Raw genomic sequence first — 16,559 nt, 5'->3', positions numbered from 1 at the left:
ACGATCCGTTAATATTTACTCAAGTATATTCTACAAAGTATATTCTACAAAAATAAAAATGTAAAACTAAATATTACCTTCGCGTCCAGTTCACCCTTGGCATCATTTTTCCGAACAAGAAAAACGGCTGGTTTGTCGGGTTGCACGCCGGATTCTGGAAATTGTGCCACTTCGAGTTTATGAGCATCGCCCATTGCCGGTGATACGTAAACTCTGTGTGGAGAATCGGGAATATGTTGATCGTTGAACTTTATTCCTACCCTGTATTCGCCTGAAAATTCAAAATAGCAAGTTATTTTTATTAATATATTCCCTTGTTTTAACGAATGAATTATATTTGACATTTGACATTTGAATGCAATTTTTTCTGTATAAAAATGTGGAAAACATTGCCACGTTTTCTACGTGGACTAACCATCATTTTCGCAACTTTGGTTGCATGCATTATCCGAAAGAACTATTTGTGCAGTGGTAACGAATCCACCTACTGTTTGCGCCTGTCGTTCCATTGAAAATCCGTTTCTAATATAGTACAGGAATAAGAGCAAATATCACACTTTAAAGATATGAAATTCAAAAGGGAGAAATGTGAAGGTGGCGGAGGAAGAAGGCCGACACTCAACGACTGCGCACACAAACAATGGAACACAAGAAGAAGAAGACTGACTCGAATAAAGAAGAACGTACAGCAGAAAGAAAAGAGAAGCATATAAAGGGCAAAATGAGAAATTGAACGCAGCTTAATCGCGAACGACTATTTTCCGTAACCTGATTCTAGCTTCTGATCCCGATTAGTCCAGTCTCTCTCTCCTTCTGCCTACCCTATTTCATGCACGCTATCCAAATATAACAAGCCCGCTAATTTTACATCTAGGAGCCTCAGTCACCAAAATATGACTTCATCGTAGTCACAAATATAAACGAAAATATTTTTAGATAAATCGGGCACAGGCGGTGAAGTCTATTTTTTTAAGAATCTCAGTCCACATTTTCTTCATAATTCGATGTATTTATTTGTTCCTTACCTTTATTTACTTATCTTATATACTTTGATATTTTGAACATTTAGCGACGTAATACTGTACTTGCTTTTTAATTATCTAAAGGAATATTTTTGCCGTCTATAATCAACTCGAATATTTTAAATTACTTTACAACTTATGCACTTATTACATTTTGATATAAAATATTTTTTAATATATCTGTTAATATTTCTTCATTACAAGAGTGAAACTGATGACTATATAGTTTAAAATTTAAATGTCGAATTTTTTTATTTATATATTACAAATATTTCGGACATTGTTCGTTAGAAACTAGATTTAGAATCAAACAAGATTTGGGAATCTTCCATATTTATTATTCCATTATTATTATTATGCCACCCAGTATCACTCATACTACACATTTCATCCTTTTCTCAATTAAAACATTATTCTTTATATCATACAACTTTGTCGGTCTCCACCTACATCCACGCGCATGAGTTATTATTGGATTTCTTTCAACAGTCACCCGTAAAACGTCTTCATCGAACTCCTCAGGCCTGCCGGCACGAGGTTGACGTTCAAGACTGGTACTCAGCTCGAAATTTCTTAAACCATCTTTGCCACTAGCTTGCACTAATATCTATCCATACACCTCAAATATGATTTTCACCGTTGCAGTTGCATAATTTCCTTTGTTAAACTCATATAACATAACATACCGAATCTGTTCTTTCGCCACGTCCATTTTAAACATTTGTAAGAACCGCAATGATCGATCTATACTCCTGAACCTTTGATAAAACATTGTCTGAAGGGTCCTATTTATAGTAGTATATTTACCAAACAAATAAATGACGATCGCGACGAGTTCCATTGCTCTCAGAAAGATCGCATTACTTACTATGAGATGACCCAATAAATATGGACGTTCCCCAAATCTAGTTTCAAAGATGTTTGCGATTTTAATGATTTAAAGAAATTACTAATCTCACCAAAAACATACCTGTAAAAAAAGGCCAAGTTAGAGTGACTGCTTGGCCGTAAAAAGCAGTGAGATGAGATCTAATGTGCGGCCAAGTTCAACATCCCACTATAACGTGCCACAGCTAGGCACAGGGCTACGGCACAGAAAATGGCTCTGGATCAACTCATTCCATATTCGTAAACGAATATTGATTATTCGCGTTAAGACATGCGAGTGTGAAGTGCAAATATTCATATTTGTGTACTAATATTTAGCATTTGCACATATTGGCGAATATTGTCCTGACTCAAGTCGGTAGGGGCATTATGGCCAAGTTACATGGAGCCATTTTCTGTGCCGTAGCCCTGTGTCTAGCTGTGGAACGTTATACCCACCAGGGGCAGGTGGTTCTTCTAACCCCTGTACGGGCGGTTGCGTTCCCGGTGTACCCGATTCGCATGAGGACTGGCATGCGATTTTAAGCAAGGCCGTCGCCGGCCACCAGAGCGTCCCTGGTGGTCCTGGGTGAGTGCATGCACCCCAAAGAGAGCAGAAGATAGCCAGGGACTTAGTCTGGTTGCGAATGTATTATATTCCTCGTGACCTGGCATCCTGCTCAGAGAGTAAAATTCCTACAGTGGACGCCGTGGAGTCAAGCGAAGTCCTTCTCTGCTTTTTCCGACCCGGCCCTGGCGGGGTCGCTAGTTATGTACTGTTAATACAACCTTGCAAGTCAAATGCTCGTATAGGCGAAAGCCTGAGGTAGAGCGCGCCCCTTTTGGGCCAAGACGGCTATACTAGATGTGGAACGTTATAGTGGGATGTTGAACTTGGCCGCAAACAATCACTCGAACTTGGCCTTTTTTTGCAGACATGTTTTGGTTGGGATTTCACCCCTTTTTGTAGTAGAGTATGATATCGAATGGAACAGACATGAATCGTCGCCAGGCATTGCGAACTATGAGGTGGGGCCAGGACATACCACCACTTAACCCTTTGGCTTACCGTTGAAATTCCGACCGCCGGCACCAATGCTGAGCCACGCGTGGAGCCATTTCACGGTTCGGCTCAGCGTCCGAAGTTGTCAATCGCACACGTTTTAGCCCCGTTACGCAGTTGCAACAAAATAAATACATGTGTATGCGGCCAGGAATGACTGAGATGAAAACACATCGGCAAAAAGTTGGGTCGTAGTATCTACTAACCACGAGCCTGACCCTTGGTGTTTACGTTTCGCTCGATCGACGTACCACGGGTCTCGCCCGTGCTTTCCATCTTTGGCCCGATTGAGATACCATGAGTCTCACTCGATGTTGTAAGCCAAGGGGTTAAATGTAAAGATTCAGTTTGAGAATCGTCAATAATTAAATTAGCCATTTTAACATATAATGTGTTATATGGCTCGACTGACCGCTTTTTTGTAACGCAGCGTTGTCACAAAAGCATGCAACGCGTATCACTTCAAAGTATACCACACGAGAAGACTGTCAATACAGGTTAGAAAATAATTCCCCAGACTTTAGGGATTAAAAGAGGGAAAATGTTAGTTTTCAGATTTTTTCCTTTAGGGCCCTTTACACGGACGTTCACAGTGGTACATAATGACATTTTTTGTTCAAACCACCCTACAGGTCGTAATTTTTCAGAAAACTTGACGATTTTTTTTTAAATTCTTCGCAAATAAATTCTCTATCGATTTATCCGACCGAAATTTTGAATTTCGTTGCTGATTTTTTTATAATTAACGAATTATACAGCACTTTTCGAAGATCAGTATCTGTGGGCTTTTTTGGCCGCCTGCTCCGAATTTAAAGTCAGATTTTCGAAATTCAAGGTGGTGAATCCAATATGCCGAATATAGTTGACGTGTCTGACTCAATATTGATGAGCAGGATTTTTAATGTTTGATATTTTTAAACACGTACTTAAACAAAAAATCAGAGATTTGCTTTTAGAAGCACAAATCCTGCTCCTCAAACAAGATTGCACATAATAAAATCGGATTTCTAAAGGCAGCTGGGGTAAAACGTTAAGTGAATCAGGCCTTCTAAAAATATCAAACATTAAAAATCTGGCTCATCAATATTGAATCCGAAAAGTCAACTATAAGAACGCGTATGAACACAGACGAATAGGCTTAAATATGCAAAATTACGTACACATTTATAAGATGCGTAAAAATTTGTCAAAATACGAATGTCAATCCACCATTTTAAATTTTAAAATTTGTTCCACAGTATTAGATTTGTGGTACAAATAAGAAATTTGATCTTTATAATAATTACCTCACATTCGTAATCAGCGTCCCCGAAAATCTAGACGCATTATGTTTCTTCCGAATAAGCCCATTTTCTGAAATTTTGCTTTAACATATTGGATTCACCACCTTCAATTTCGATAATCTGACTTTAAATTCGGAACAGGCGGCCAAAAAGCCCACAGATACTGATCTTCGAAAAGTGCTGTATAGTTCGCTAAATATAAAAAAATCAGCACCGAAATTCAAAATTTCGGCCAGACAGATTGGTAGAGAATTTAATTGCGAAGCATTTGAAGAAAAAAACATCGTCAAGTTTTCTGAAAAATTACGACCTGTAGGGTGATTTGAACAAAAAATGTCCTTATGTACCACTGTGCGCCGCAGTGGTTCAGAGGCGGAAAAAAAGTCAAAAAATCATGTCACAATTTAGTATTGCTTTTTTAGGTATGTTTTTTCATCGGTTATGTATTGATCATTTTCTCTCACTTAGCCTCTAAAACCGATTACAAGTGCGGAAAAACTCGCACTAAAGAAGTATGGCCAAAATTTCTACATATCACTAAGTGGACCTGTTTTTTCCGGAGTAGCTTTATTACTCATTTTTACATAGTGTAGAGCAAAAAGAAGTAGAATTGAAACTGTAGTCAGAATATAACAATATCTCAAAGAATACCGAGGTGTTTTAGAAATCACCATTTTTTTCAGGTACCTCCGTCTAACTCCGCAACGAAACTGGAAAGGTTTGAAAGTACATATTTTGAGGTACAATTCCCATTAAAGAATTTCACCGTCCATCACCGTCTGTACCGTATGCAAACGTTTTTGTAATTTTTTTTTCGTAAAAAAAGGTTAATATCTAATTGCTACTGTGGACCGTCGATCCCTCTTGTGGGTGTCGCTTTTCAATAGAAAATTTTGCGCTGATTCCGAATATATACCATGTTCCTATACCTAAAATAAACGATTCATGTGTTTTTAGGCCAAAAACCATGAAAAATAATGCATACGTTACTAATTTCTTCTGATCCATTTATATCAAAATTACGACCGAAGTTAAAAATAAGGAAGAGGCAAAATGTTATCAGTGATCATTTTACGTATTTTGTTTCGACAAAATTGTCTAAACATTGTACAAGTACAAAATCCGTTCAAAAAACGAATATTGACAGTTAAAAATAAATTTAAAAAAAATTAAAAAACGCATATTTTAATTCTATACAACTTTTCTATTGGACAAAATTACATGGAGGCAGAAGAAAACTGCTCAATATCGCAAAATATGTGAAAAAACGTGATTTTTCATGGTTTTTGGCCAAAAAACACATGAATCGTTTATTTTAGGTATAGGAATATGGTATATATTCGGAATCAGCGCAAAATTTTCTATAAGAATACATAGAGAACCCAATTTTTTTCCAAAAATTTCCCATTTTGGAACCACTGTGCGGCGTTCACGTACTTTTCCGTGGCCCGCCGCGCCGGCGTGTGGCGCGCAAGACTGCGCACAAGAACGTCCGTGTAAAGGGCCCTTTTGTTTGTGCCTCAAAACCTACCACCGTGCCAAATTTCAGCATTATAGAACACCCAGAAATACCTTAGAATTTTGATGATCAGTGAGTGAGTCAGTCAATCAGTCGTACAAATTAAAAAGTACAAGAGATAGAAGTGTGTAATTGTGAAATCAGTTTTATCTTGTAAATTTCTAACACAGAAAATAAATTGAGCCACCTAACTTTTTTCAGTGTAAAGTTATGAGGAGGTCAAAAGTACGCTTAGTTGTTTCCAGTAAAGGGTGCTACGGCAGTTGGCTTGGCTTGAACTTGGCGAGGCCACTGCCGTGACCCCAGATACAAATAAAACAATATTAAATTCATTATTATTGATTAAAAAAAAAGTTTTCTTGTTGTCTCAACATACAGTAAAACACTCTTAATGTTTTGGATAGATTCTCTTTATATTTGTTGAGAAAATAATTCTCACAAAATCGCCGTGTTTTCAGCGTTCTAAACCGTTCCCCCTTAAGGGGGTAGACACGTCACGTGGTCTGGCCGATTTGACAGGTCGGTATTACAGCAGGTTTTTTTCTGCACAGAAATGGTAATACCCATAGATATGCAGCTGCCTGGTGCACGCGAGAGGAAGCCGTTTACTATTTCCGTATTCTATTTTAAATAATTCTCAGCTGTTGCGTTTTACTTGTCAAAATTTAAATGGAAAGTCTGCTGGTACTGCAAACGTAGAAAATACATTGTACATTTTAATTACTTGAAATGTGCTTATGCTACAATATTCTATGTTGGCAGTAATAAATTATAAGCGAAAAGGAAAAATAGATGAGGGGGTGTCCCCAGTACATGAAGTTTGTTAATTTAGACATTTTTTTATTAGCAAAGCATCGAAACAGAACATGAAATACACGTATTACACGTCCTATGCAGAAAGCAGTTATGAACAAACATTATATATAAAATTGTGTTGGATGTTGAATTCGACTAGTAAAAATGCGCAGGCTGGATGCGCGTGATTATTATGTGGTCCACTCCTCGAAGTGACAGAAAGTATAACCTATGTATATGCTATATGACAACAAACGTTTAGTGGCTATTTCGTTCTTTCACGCTACATTTGTGAACTTTTTATCACCCTTCCAAAACATTATTACTACGCCGCAACAGTATTTTTAGGAAATTGGGTATAGCAATTTCGTTATATTTTCTGTCACTTCGAGGACAGAAAATCCGCTCATCAAATCCGCTACTGAAAATGCGCAGGCTGGATGCGCGTGGTTCTTATGTGGTCGGCTCCTCGAAGTGGAGGATATGCGTACCTTCCCTTCGGAAATTTGGCAACGTTGCATGTCACTACATTTTCCGGAGTACCATTTGGGATTTTGGTGAAACTTGGATATGGTGTAGTCTTTAGTGTTATATAAACGTATTACATTGGATTTTTCAAAATTTTCAAATTTGTGAAAATTTACTTTTTTTCATTAAATTCTAACTGTTGAACAAAGAGACAGATAAGAATGAGCTTTTGGGTGATTACAGTAGGGAAATAAAGAGTACTTAATAAAACTTATGACACTTAAAAAAAAATTTGTTGTCCATATATTTTGAAATTGTTCTCAACACATGCAATTGTATACTAGCAGGGCACTTACTACTGATTACCTATGCGAACGAAATCCCCAAACAGATACATAGCGAGAAATCGAAATACCATCCTGTGACACTACGATAAAAGAATATACCGTTCCGTTACAAAAAATTAACTTGACCTTGACATCGCTTCCAGTACCTCATTCATAAAAAAAAATGTTTGTACCATTATGTCCGATGGAACTGATACCAAACAGGAATATATTAAACGATTTTCACTTATTGGAGTAATTCTCAAGTAATAAAAGATTAAAAAGGAGACAGCGTTACACGTATTCAGTAAATTCTGTCGCATCGTGCCTCGGTTCGAAATTCAATTTGTACGATGTAGGTATAGGTATTTCGCGAACAGTATTTTCCGATGCTCGCGGTTACTTTGTCGCTGCCAATGGGTCGTAAAAGAGAAGGATAGAACGGGGATCGTTGCAGCCGAGAAATAAAGCCAGCGCAGGATCACTTACAGGAACGGTGGTAACGTGTGCGTGAAGACGTCGCTGACGCACACATTACTACCACTCCTGTGGGTGTTCCGCTCCGCTAAATAAGTGGTCCTGCATAATGTTGCTGGCAACCCTGCAGATACACAACAATCTTTCAATAACATTAACGGCTCAACTTTTTTACTTTTAGTTTTTTCTGCATAAACATTTTTTTTAAATATTGATAATATATAACATATAACATTTTCCTGATTATAATGAGAGCAAACATATGATACAATGCCGAATTTTCTTTTCTTTCTGCTCAAATTCCTTTACACTGAGCCCTGGATTTCACCAGCCGATCGTGTTGTAATTTAAACTTTACGCTCTAAACAATTGATGTATGTGTCATGGTAAAAGCGTTAATTTAGTAAATGTATACAGTTCTCAGCAGTTCCTACTCAATGTATGCCTAAAATGCATATAACCTGATCTACAATCGTAAGAAAATGCATACATTGACTGCATGATGTTTTTACTGAGGCACATGTATCCAGCTAACGCTTCAGTTTGGCTATGATTCCACGTTGGCAGTCCTCCCGAGTAGGTGCCATCTCGTATCCACTACCTGAACTAAATTTGACACGTGACTTGCTCTGTATTATCGTCAAAATGACGGACCTCGTATTTGGGAATACAGTAACGAAATTACGTTATTTGTCCTTATATGAGCAGATTTTGGGCTGGATGAGGACTCGTTCAAAAGAGGAAGGTTTATTACAGCGCGCTCTGGTCATTGTTTGAGTCACAAAATTCTTTTAGTGACCTACAAATACTTGGATTCTGCGGGCGTATTTTGTCAACTTTTGCTTTACTTTGGACACTCATATTATTAGATATCAACACAATCTCGTCGAACCATGACCAGATTCCTCTTTCGAATGAGACCTCACCCAGAAAATCTGCTCATATAAGGACGAACAATGTATTCCCGCGACTGCATTCCCAAATACGTGATCCGCCATTTTGACGATAATACAGAGCAAGTCACGTGACAAATTTAGTTCAGGTAGTGGATACGAGATGTCACCTACTCGGGAGGACTGCCAACGTGGAATCATAGCCAAACTGAAGCGTATGCGTTTTCTTACGATTGTAGATCAGGTTATATGCATTTTAGGCATACATTGACTAGGAACTGCTCGGAAATGTATACATTTACTAAATTAACGCTTTTACCATGACACATACATCAATTGTTTAGAGCGTAAAGTTTAAATTACAAAACGATCGACTGGTGAAATCCAGGGCTCATTGTAAAGGAATTTAAGCAGAAAGAAAAGAAAATTCGGCATTGTATTATATGTTTGCTCTCATTATAATCAGGAAAATGTTATATGTTATATATTATCAATATTTAAAAAAAATGTTTATGCAGAAAAAACTAAAAGTAAAAAAGTTGGGCCGTTAATGTTATTAAAAGATTGTTGTGTATCTGCAGGGTTGCCAGCAACATTATGCAGGACCACTTATTTAGCGGAGAGGAACACCGACAGGAGTGGTAGTAATGTGTGCGTCAGCGACGTCTTCACGCATACGTTACCACCATTCCTGTAAGTGTTCCCTTTCCACTAAATAAGTGATCCTGCGCTGGCTTTATTTCTCGGCTGCAACGATCCCCGTTCTATCCTTCTCTTTTACGACCCATTAGCAGCGACAAAGTAACCGCGAGCATCGGAAAATACTTTTCGCGGAATACCTATACCTACATCGTACAAATTAAATTTCGGACCGAGGCACGATGCGACAGAATTTACTGAATACGTGTAACGCTGTCTCCTTTTTAATCTTTTATTACTTGAGAATGACTCCAATAAGTGAAAATTGTTTAATATATTCCTGTTTGGTATCAGTTCCATCGGACAAAATGGTACAAACGGTTTTTTTTATGAATGAGGTACTGGAAGCGATATCAAGGTCAAGTTAATTTTTTGTAACAGAACGGTATATTCTTTTATTGGGGTGTCACAGGATGGTATTTCGATTTCTCGCTATGTATCTGTTTGGGGATTTCGTCCGGGTAATAGGTAATCAGTAGTAGGTGCCCTGCTAGTATAAAATTGCATTTGTTGAGAACAATTTCAAAATATATGGACTAAAATTTTTGTTTTAAGTGTCATAAGTTTTATTAAGTACTCTTTATTTCTCTACTGTAAGCACCCAAAAGCTCATTCTTATCTGTCTCTTTGTTCAACAGTTAGAATTTAATGAAAAAAAGTAAATTGTCACAAATTTTGAAAAATCCATTGTAATACGTTTATATAACACTAAAGACTACACCATATCCAAGTTTCACCAAAATCCCAAATGTTACTCCGGAAAATGTAGTGACATGCAACGTTGCCAAATTTCCGAAGGGAAGGTACGCATATCCTCCACTTCGAGGAGCCGACCACATAATAACCACGCGCAGCCAGCCTGCGCATTTTCACTAGTCCAATTCAACATCCAACACAATTTTATATATAATGTTTGTTCATAACTGCTTTCTGCATAGGGCGTTTAATCGTATAATAAGTGTATAACCTTCATGATATGTTTCAGTGTTTTGCTAATAAAAAAATGTCTAACCTAACAAATTTCATTTACTGGAGATACCCCCTCATCTATTTTTCCTTTCCACTTATAACTTCTTACTGCCAACGTAGAATATTTTAGCATAAGCACATTTCTAGTAATTAAAGTGTACGATGAATTTTCTACGTTTGCAGTACCAGCAGATTTTGCGTTTAAATTTTTACAAGAACAACGCAACAGCTGAGAATTATTCAGAATAGAATACGAAAATAGCAAACAGTTCCTTCTCGCGTGCACCAAGCAGTCGTGCATCTATGGGTATTACCATTACTGTGCAGAAAAAACCTGCTGTAATACTGACCTGCCAAATTGGCCAGACCACGTGACGTGCTACCCCGTTAAGAAAGTGAAAAGATCTAAAGAGAAATAAAATTAATGATATCGTATAGGTATAAGTCATGTGCAAAATTACATATTTTAATCATAGGGTATGAAATGGAAAAATTTAAACAGTAATACTGTTGATAGAAGTAACAGTTACATTCTCAAGTGTTTGAAAATAATGATGGTATAACGATCATATGGCAACATTCAAATTAATTATTGTTGTATCCAGTCAAATTCCTATTTGCGTCAAATTGCAATATTGGAGAATCATTAGCATTATTTATTTCGCTAAGTAACATAAGATCATCTGCTTCAAGGGATTTAACTAAATAAATTTTTAAACACCTATTGTTACATTAAGAAATGTAATTATAAATAATAACACCATTCCCAAATTAGACATGAGTAGCAGAAATATTTATACTGTAATTAATGGTAAACATAAATATACTAATAAGATAATTTAAGTTTAATAAATTTTGTCCCTACAAAATTATAATCAGCTAATTGAATCCTAGCAATGTCATTTGATAGATTATGAAAAATAACAGTGTAATAAGTAAGGAGATAATTCTATAAGTAAAAAACAGTGTTGATGTGTTAGAAAATTCGTCTTTACACGTTTCAATGCGTTTGAATCGTTCACCCTCAGAGATATGTGTTTTAACATCAAAAGAAAAGAATAAATATTAGAGAAATGAAAACTGTAGTTAAAACGAAAAACGTTAAACGTTAACACACACAGAAAACATATATGTTCTTTACTTTTTTTTTATCACTTACCAGATGTAGGAACAACGTAGCTGACGTAACAACTGCCATCCTTCCGATCTTTGAATTGTATTTGAGCCTTGCTCGGTCCTTCGATAGAAATGGCTAGAGTACCTGCACCAGCTTCCCTGCTCCAAATGTTGAATTCGCAAGGTTCGCCCTGTTCTCCTTGCTCAAGACCAGGACCGCCGGCACTCATCCTATGCGCTCCACTGTCCTGCAAGGGACCAACAGTGAACTGGAAAGGTGATCCGGTTATGTGTATATCCTTATGACGAACAGACACTGTATGCACTCCAAGCTCCTTGGGTACGAATGCAACCGCATAGAAACCATCCTCGACTTCCTTAATCTCTGCATCATCGGTTACGCCTCCTGGAGAAATGACTGTTGCAGTGAGGTCGAACGATGTGATCTCGGGCATTTTGAACGTAATTTTACATGGGCTGTCAACTTCTGCTATGGGTATAGCTTCCCTGTGCATCTGAATTTTCTCTCTCTGCCGATTGCTACCATCCCCAGCCACTCTCACGGTGAAGGGTGAACCTTCTACGTGATGGTCAGCGAATTTCAGATTAATAATGTAGTAACCTGGCTCCGTCGGTTTGTAGGAAATATTCAATGTGCCATCTACGTTATCTTTGCATTGGATTTCTGCTTTACTGGGTCCTTCTATCGATAATGATAGTCCACCAAAACCAGCGTTCCTTGTGTCGATCAAAAAATTATTCTCCATGTGTGTCTTTCCTTCCATCAAGCTATCACCCGATACTTTGACTTTCTTCGCGTCGCCAACCTCGCAGTCCTTCACGTCAATTTTGAATGGCGAATTGGGTATATGTTTGCCCAGTTTCTTCACGGCTACTGTATGCTTCCCAGCTTCTCGAGGCGTGAAGGAAACGCACATATTGCTATTGGGTAACAGTTTCAAGAAACAAGGTTCCTCGAGGCCACTTGGGGCTGTGATAGAGGCATTTAATGATCTTAAGTCGGAATCGGTAACTTTGCCAGGTAATTGAACTTCACTGGTAGAGCCGACCGAGATTTGATTCCGCTTGCGCCCGTCACCTGAGGAATATCACAACAAGAGTTATATAATAGGGATGAGTATATTCAAGAATCATATTCGGATACGAATAACCCTGTAAGTGGCGTTTTTCGTGAAAATACTATTTCACTTCTTCTGGAAACATTTTTTCGCGCTTGCTTCGGTCTTTAAATATACGCTGACGTTAATGAATATGTAAGTTTCTTTATTTTCTATTAGATCGTCATGACAGCTGTGGACTACTAATAGATGGCTTTTCCTATGAAAACGTGTCCAAATATGACGTCATTCGAACACAGTAATTTGATCATAGTATAATTCGAATCACTTGTGAATATCGTAGAAAAATGGTCATTACATACATTTTAAAATAGTCTGACTAAAATAATGTTTGTGCTCATTTTCATTAGCAGAATCTCGCCAGGTTATTAATAATACTTTCACAAAGATCTAATAGAAAATATAAAGTCTAGTTAATACTCGGAATAATGGGTTGCCACGTTAAGTACGTCTCTCACTAGGTCGAAGCGCAGCAACCACGCATCGCTCATATGATAAAACAGCAGCGCCGAACAATTCGTTTTGGTTGCCGTGTTTCTCTTCGCTGCGCTTCAGCCTACTGAGCAACGGCCTTTATTCGGCGCGAGGCAGCAGGTGGCGGCACTATGCCGAAGAGAGAAAACGAGTCGGTTACGAACCTACCACCAGGCAACATTCGAATAAACACCACTGTTGGGGCACATCCGGTGTTCCTCCGCCGGGAGGCACCGCCATTTACCGAATCTATTGTTATCAGTTAATCGTTGTCAAATATAGACTCGTTATTATTAGTACGACGGAACCTCCACTTACTACCTCCCTACCACTTTGGGACCCAACAATCCGCGCCGCGGATCTTTCCTAACCTCGAAGAAATCAAGCTGCGAAGCTTGAAATCGAAGCTCTCACTGCCACCATAAACAGCCTCCTTCAGGTACAATTAATTACGGAATGAATAGTCAAAAGAGGAAAGCCAGACTTCGCCACAGGGAATGGTAACGGATTTGTCCAACCAACTGAGTGCGGGTGTGGAGAAATATTTCTACGGTTTCGGTGACGAGGTTAAAGCGTTCAGAAAATGGCTCCAACGCACAGTGATGGGAAATCCTGAAAACCTGGCCAAAATGCCATTTTATGAACTTCAGAATCCAATGTTAGAATATCATAATTTCATTAATAAGAGTCATGGTCATCGCGTACTATCACTTTTGATACTTAGTTTTCGTTATTTCTACCATTATTTTGCTTTTGAAGTCAGACGTTTGAGTACGATACTCATACGACGCTGTTTCATATGCACATTCAGGAGGCTGTTATCTACAGTACAATTATCGAAATGATTATATTAATAGCATTCACAGATTTAGGGAAGCCTCCACTATTGGAAAACTGTATTGATATTTTTTTTTCATTCTGGAAATTAGTTATTATTGAGAATTTTTTAAACTCATATACAGGAAGGCGACAATGAAAATGAAATAGACTTACAAAACGTGGTTTCTTGAAGTCCTAAAGCTGTAACATTATATTTTACGAGTCTAGAAAGTTGCATTATACTGTATAGAATGATATACTAAGGAATAGTTGCTAAAAAATGGTAGATAACAATAAAAAAACAACATTGTTTACTAATTTTATCATTTCCGCGGCAAATACTATAAATACCTAATTCATCTATCTATTGAATATCTATCGGAGACGAAAATCAAGATTATTGATATAAAAAAAAGTTAATAAAATTGTTTATCAATAATTTGTTTAAACAATATTGTACCGAAGTGACAGTGAAATCCATTTCACACAATCAAAATGATCATATTTTGTTGTAACATTACCATAAACAATTGATTGTTATTAAACAATTTGTTATCATAATAGATTTCAGTAATATTCATTAACGATAAGCGAAATTTGGAAGGTACATTGTTTTATTGACGTAGGCACCCACTAAGTAAGGATTCTTGGAAATTTCATTCCCAAAGGGGTGAGAAGGGGTAAAATGTATTTTCTCGGACTCCTTAATAGGTATCGCTTAGGCCCGATTAGTTTTCACTTACAACGGTTACCCACACATATGCCTAAATCCAATTTCACAAGTTTGCCCTAAACAACCCCTACGGGGGTGAAATATGTTTTCACGTTTTCCTCAAAATCTTTTGGGCCCGATTAGATATCAACTTGGTTTTTAGTTACAAAGGTTTGTTGTGCCCTGCGTGATGGCTCGCAAGGCTGGTACGGGATCTGGCGTAATCGTGGGTTCGGGAGTGATTCAAGGATGAGAATCCACCGGGTGAACTACACCATGTGTGTTTAAACTCAAAGACTAAGTCTTTATTCAGAAACAACTAAAACTAGACTGCGGTGTACAAGTAGGTTTTTAGCCGTGTTGCCCGGTCGAGGGTCGGATCCCGAGTCTCCCGATTTGCGGCGGCAAATCGGTTTTGTTTCGCTATTGGGCGTGGTGCCGTCGCTTCGCGTTACCGTAGGGGAGACCGGGGCAAAGTGAACCCCGGGGTAAAATGAGCTTCCTTAATTTATTCTTTAAAAATAGAATATATTTACAAATTTTGGTGACGTAATAAATGTATGTAATACGACAATGATAATTATGCACATTCAGGTATCGAAAAATGGAAATTCATTTAAAAAATTAAAAATGAAGTTTTAGAGACTTCCAATTGTTTTTTTTTTCAATTTAGCTTTTTGGATAAATGAGTCTTAAATGTGTTATTTTAACTCCATTTTTTTTCTGCGGGTTTATAACAAGCTTATAAACATACATGTACACGTGCTTGAGAAAACATTAATCCTAACATTATTAAATAATTAATTTTCCACTGAGCACATATTCGGGGCAAAGTGACCGGGGTAAACTGAGCTGCAAAGAAAAGATGCGCGACTGATATCTAAATTTATGTAGATATTATAAGTTCGTATTTTATTAAAAATTATGTATGTATTTGTTTTATTTATAATATGTCAGACTGTTCATGTAAACAAAGTTCCTTTAAAAACACATTTTCAGAGGAAAATGACTTTAGGTTAGTAACACAAAGTACAAAATTACAAAGTACAAATTATTAACATTAAGCTTGTATTAATGAAATATATTTAAAAAAAAATAGTTTAAATAGTTTAAAAGTTCTAATAAAGTTGATTTTATAATTATATCCTTCATTAAAACACGTATTTTATTTCTGCTCACTTTACCCCAGAAAGTAGCTCACTTTACCCCTTATATGGGTTAAAGTGGTCGATTTTTCATTTTCTTTTCAAGTTGAATTTTAATATACTTTAAGTTTATTTTAAGTATTGATATTCGTCATTTATCAATAGTAATGTTCAAATTATATTACAAATCTATTTTCACACATTTTTATTGAAAGGGAAAAATTGTATTCGACTTCAAACATTTTTCGTCCCACTTTGCCCCGGTCTCCCCTACATGGTCATGGCGAAGCACTCGCATTTTTGCTGATTTCGTAGATTCGCGCTTGCCTCGCAACTGACTTAGCTTAGAAACGTCTCGAAACGTTTTAGAGTAATATAATATGTATAATGTATAGTAGTGTGTATAATACGTGTGCTCGGGCGTTACCTGAGCACAACAGGTTATCCCCACAAATGCCTATCAACAAATTACAGGATATTGCTCTAATCACCCCCTAAAAGGGTGGAAGGGGTATAATTTCACGGACACCTCAAAAAGTCCGAAAGCTCGATTCGATAGCGATACTTGGTTATAGCCTAGCAACAGAAATGCCTAAAATTCAATTTTCAAATTTTACCCTAATCAACCTTTAAAGGGCCAACTTTGGATCTGGCGTACTATAGTGCTCGACACTATTTTTTGCCGATCCGTTACGTGAAAAGTTAGAAGAAATTCATATAAAGTAAATGGTGTATCATCTGATACATAGATTGCATTGTTGTAAATTATCAGT

At 37.3% G+C, this 16,559-nt stretch overlaps 2 protein-coding genes across 3 annotated transcripts in view; both read right to left on the bottom strand.

Moving 5' to 3' along the window:
- The window catches only part of LOC143368818 (uncharacterized), a 252,712-nt gene that overhangs the window by 101,261 nt on the left and 134,892 nt on the right, over positions 1-16,559 (bottom strand). The gene's annotated exons all lie outside the window — the stretch shown is intronic.
- Positions 1-16,559, bottom strand: part of LOC143369382 (filamin-A-like) — a 111,365-nt gene that overhangs the window by 53,245 nt on the left and 41,561 nt on the right. For both annotated transcript variants that reach the window (XM_076813250.1, XM_076813249.1), the window contains exons 4-5: positions 11,541-12,596; positions 78-271 (exon numbers count right to left, since the gene is read on the bottom strand). In XM_076813250.1, coding sequence (XP_076669365.1) covers positions 78-271; positions 11,541-12,596 — 1,250 coding nt within the window. The remainder of the gene's footprint in view (positions 1-77; positions 272-11,540; positions 12,597-16,559) is intronic.

This window comes from Andrena cerasifolii, chromosome 5 (genome assembly GCF_050908995.1).
Source record: "Andrena cerasifolii isolate SP2316 chromosome 5, iyAndCera1_principal, whole genome shotgun sequence".
Lineage (NCBI taxonomy): Eukaryota > Metazoa > Arthropoda > Insecta > Hymenoptera > Andrenidae > Andrena > Andrena cerasifolii.
Note: the sequence above shows the minus strand (reverse complement) of the source record. Positions and strands in the feature narration are given on the sequence as shown.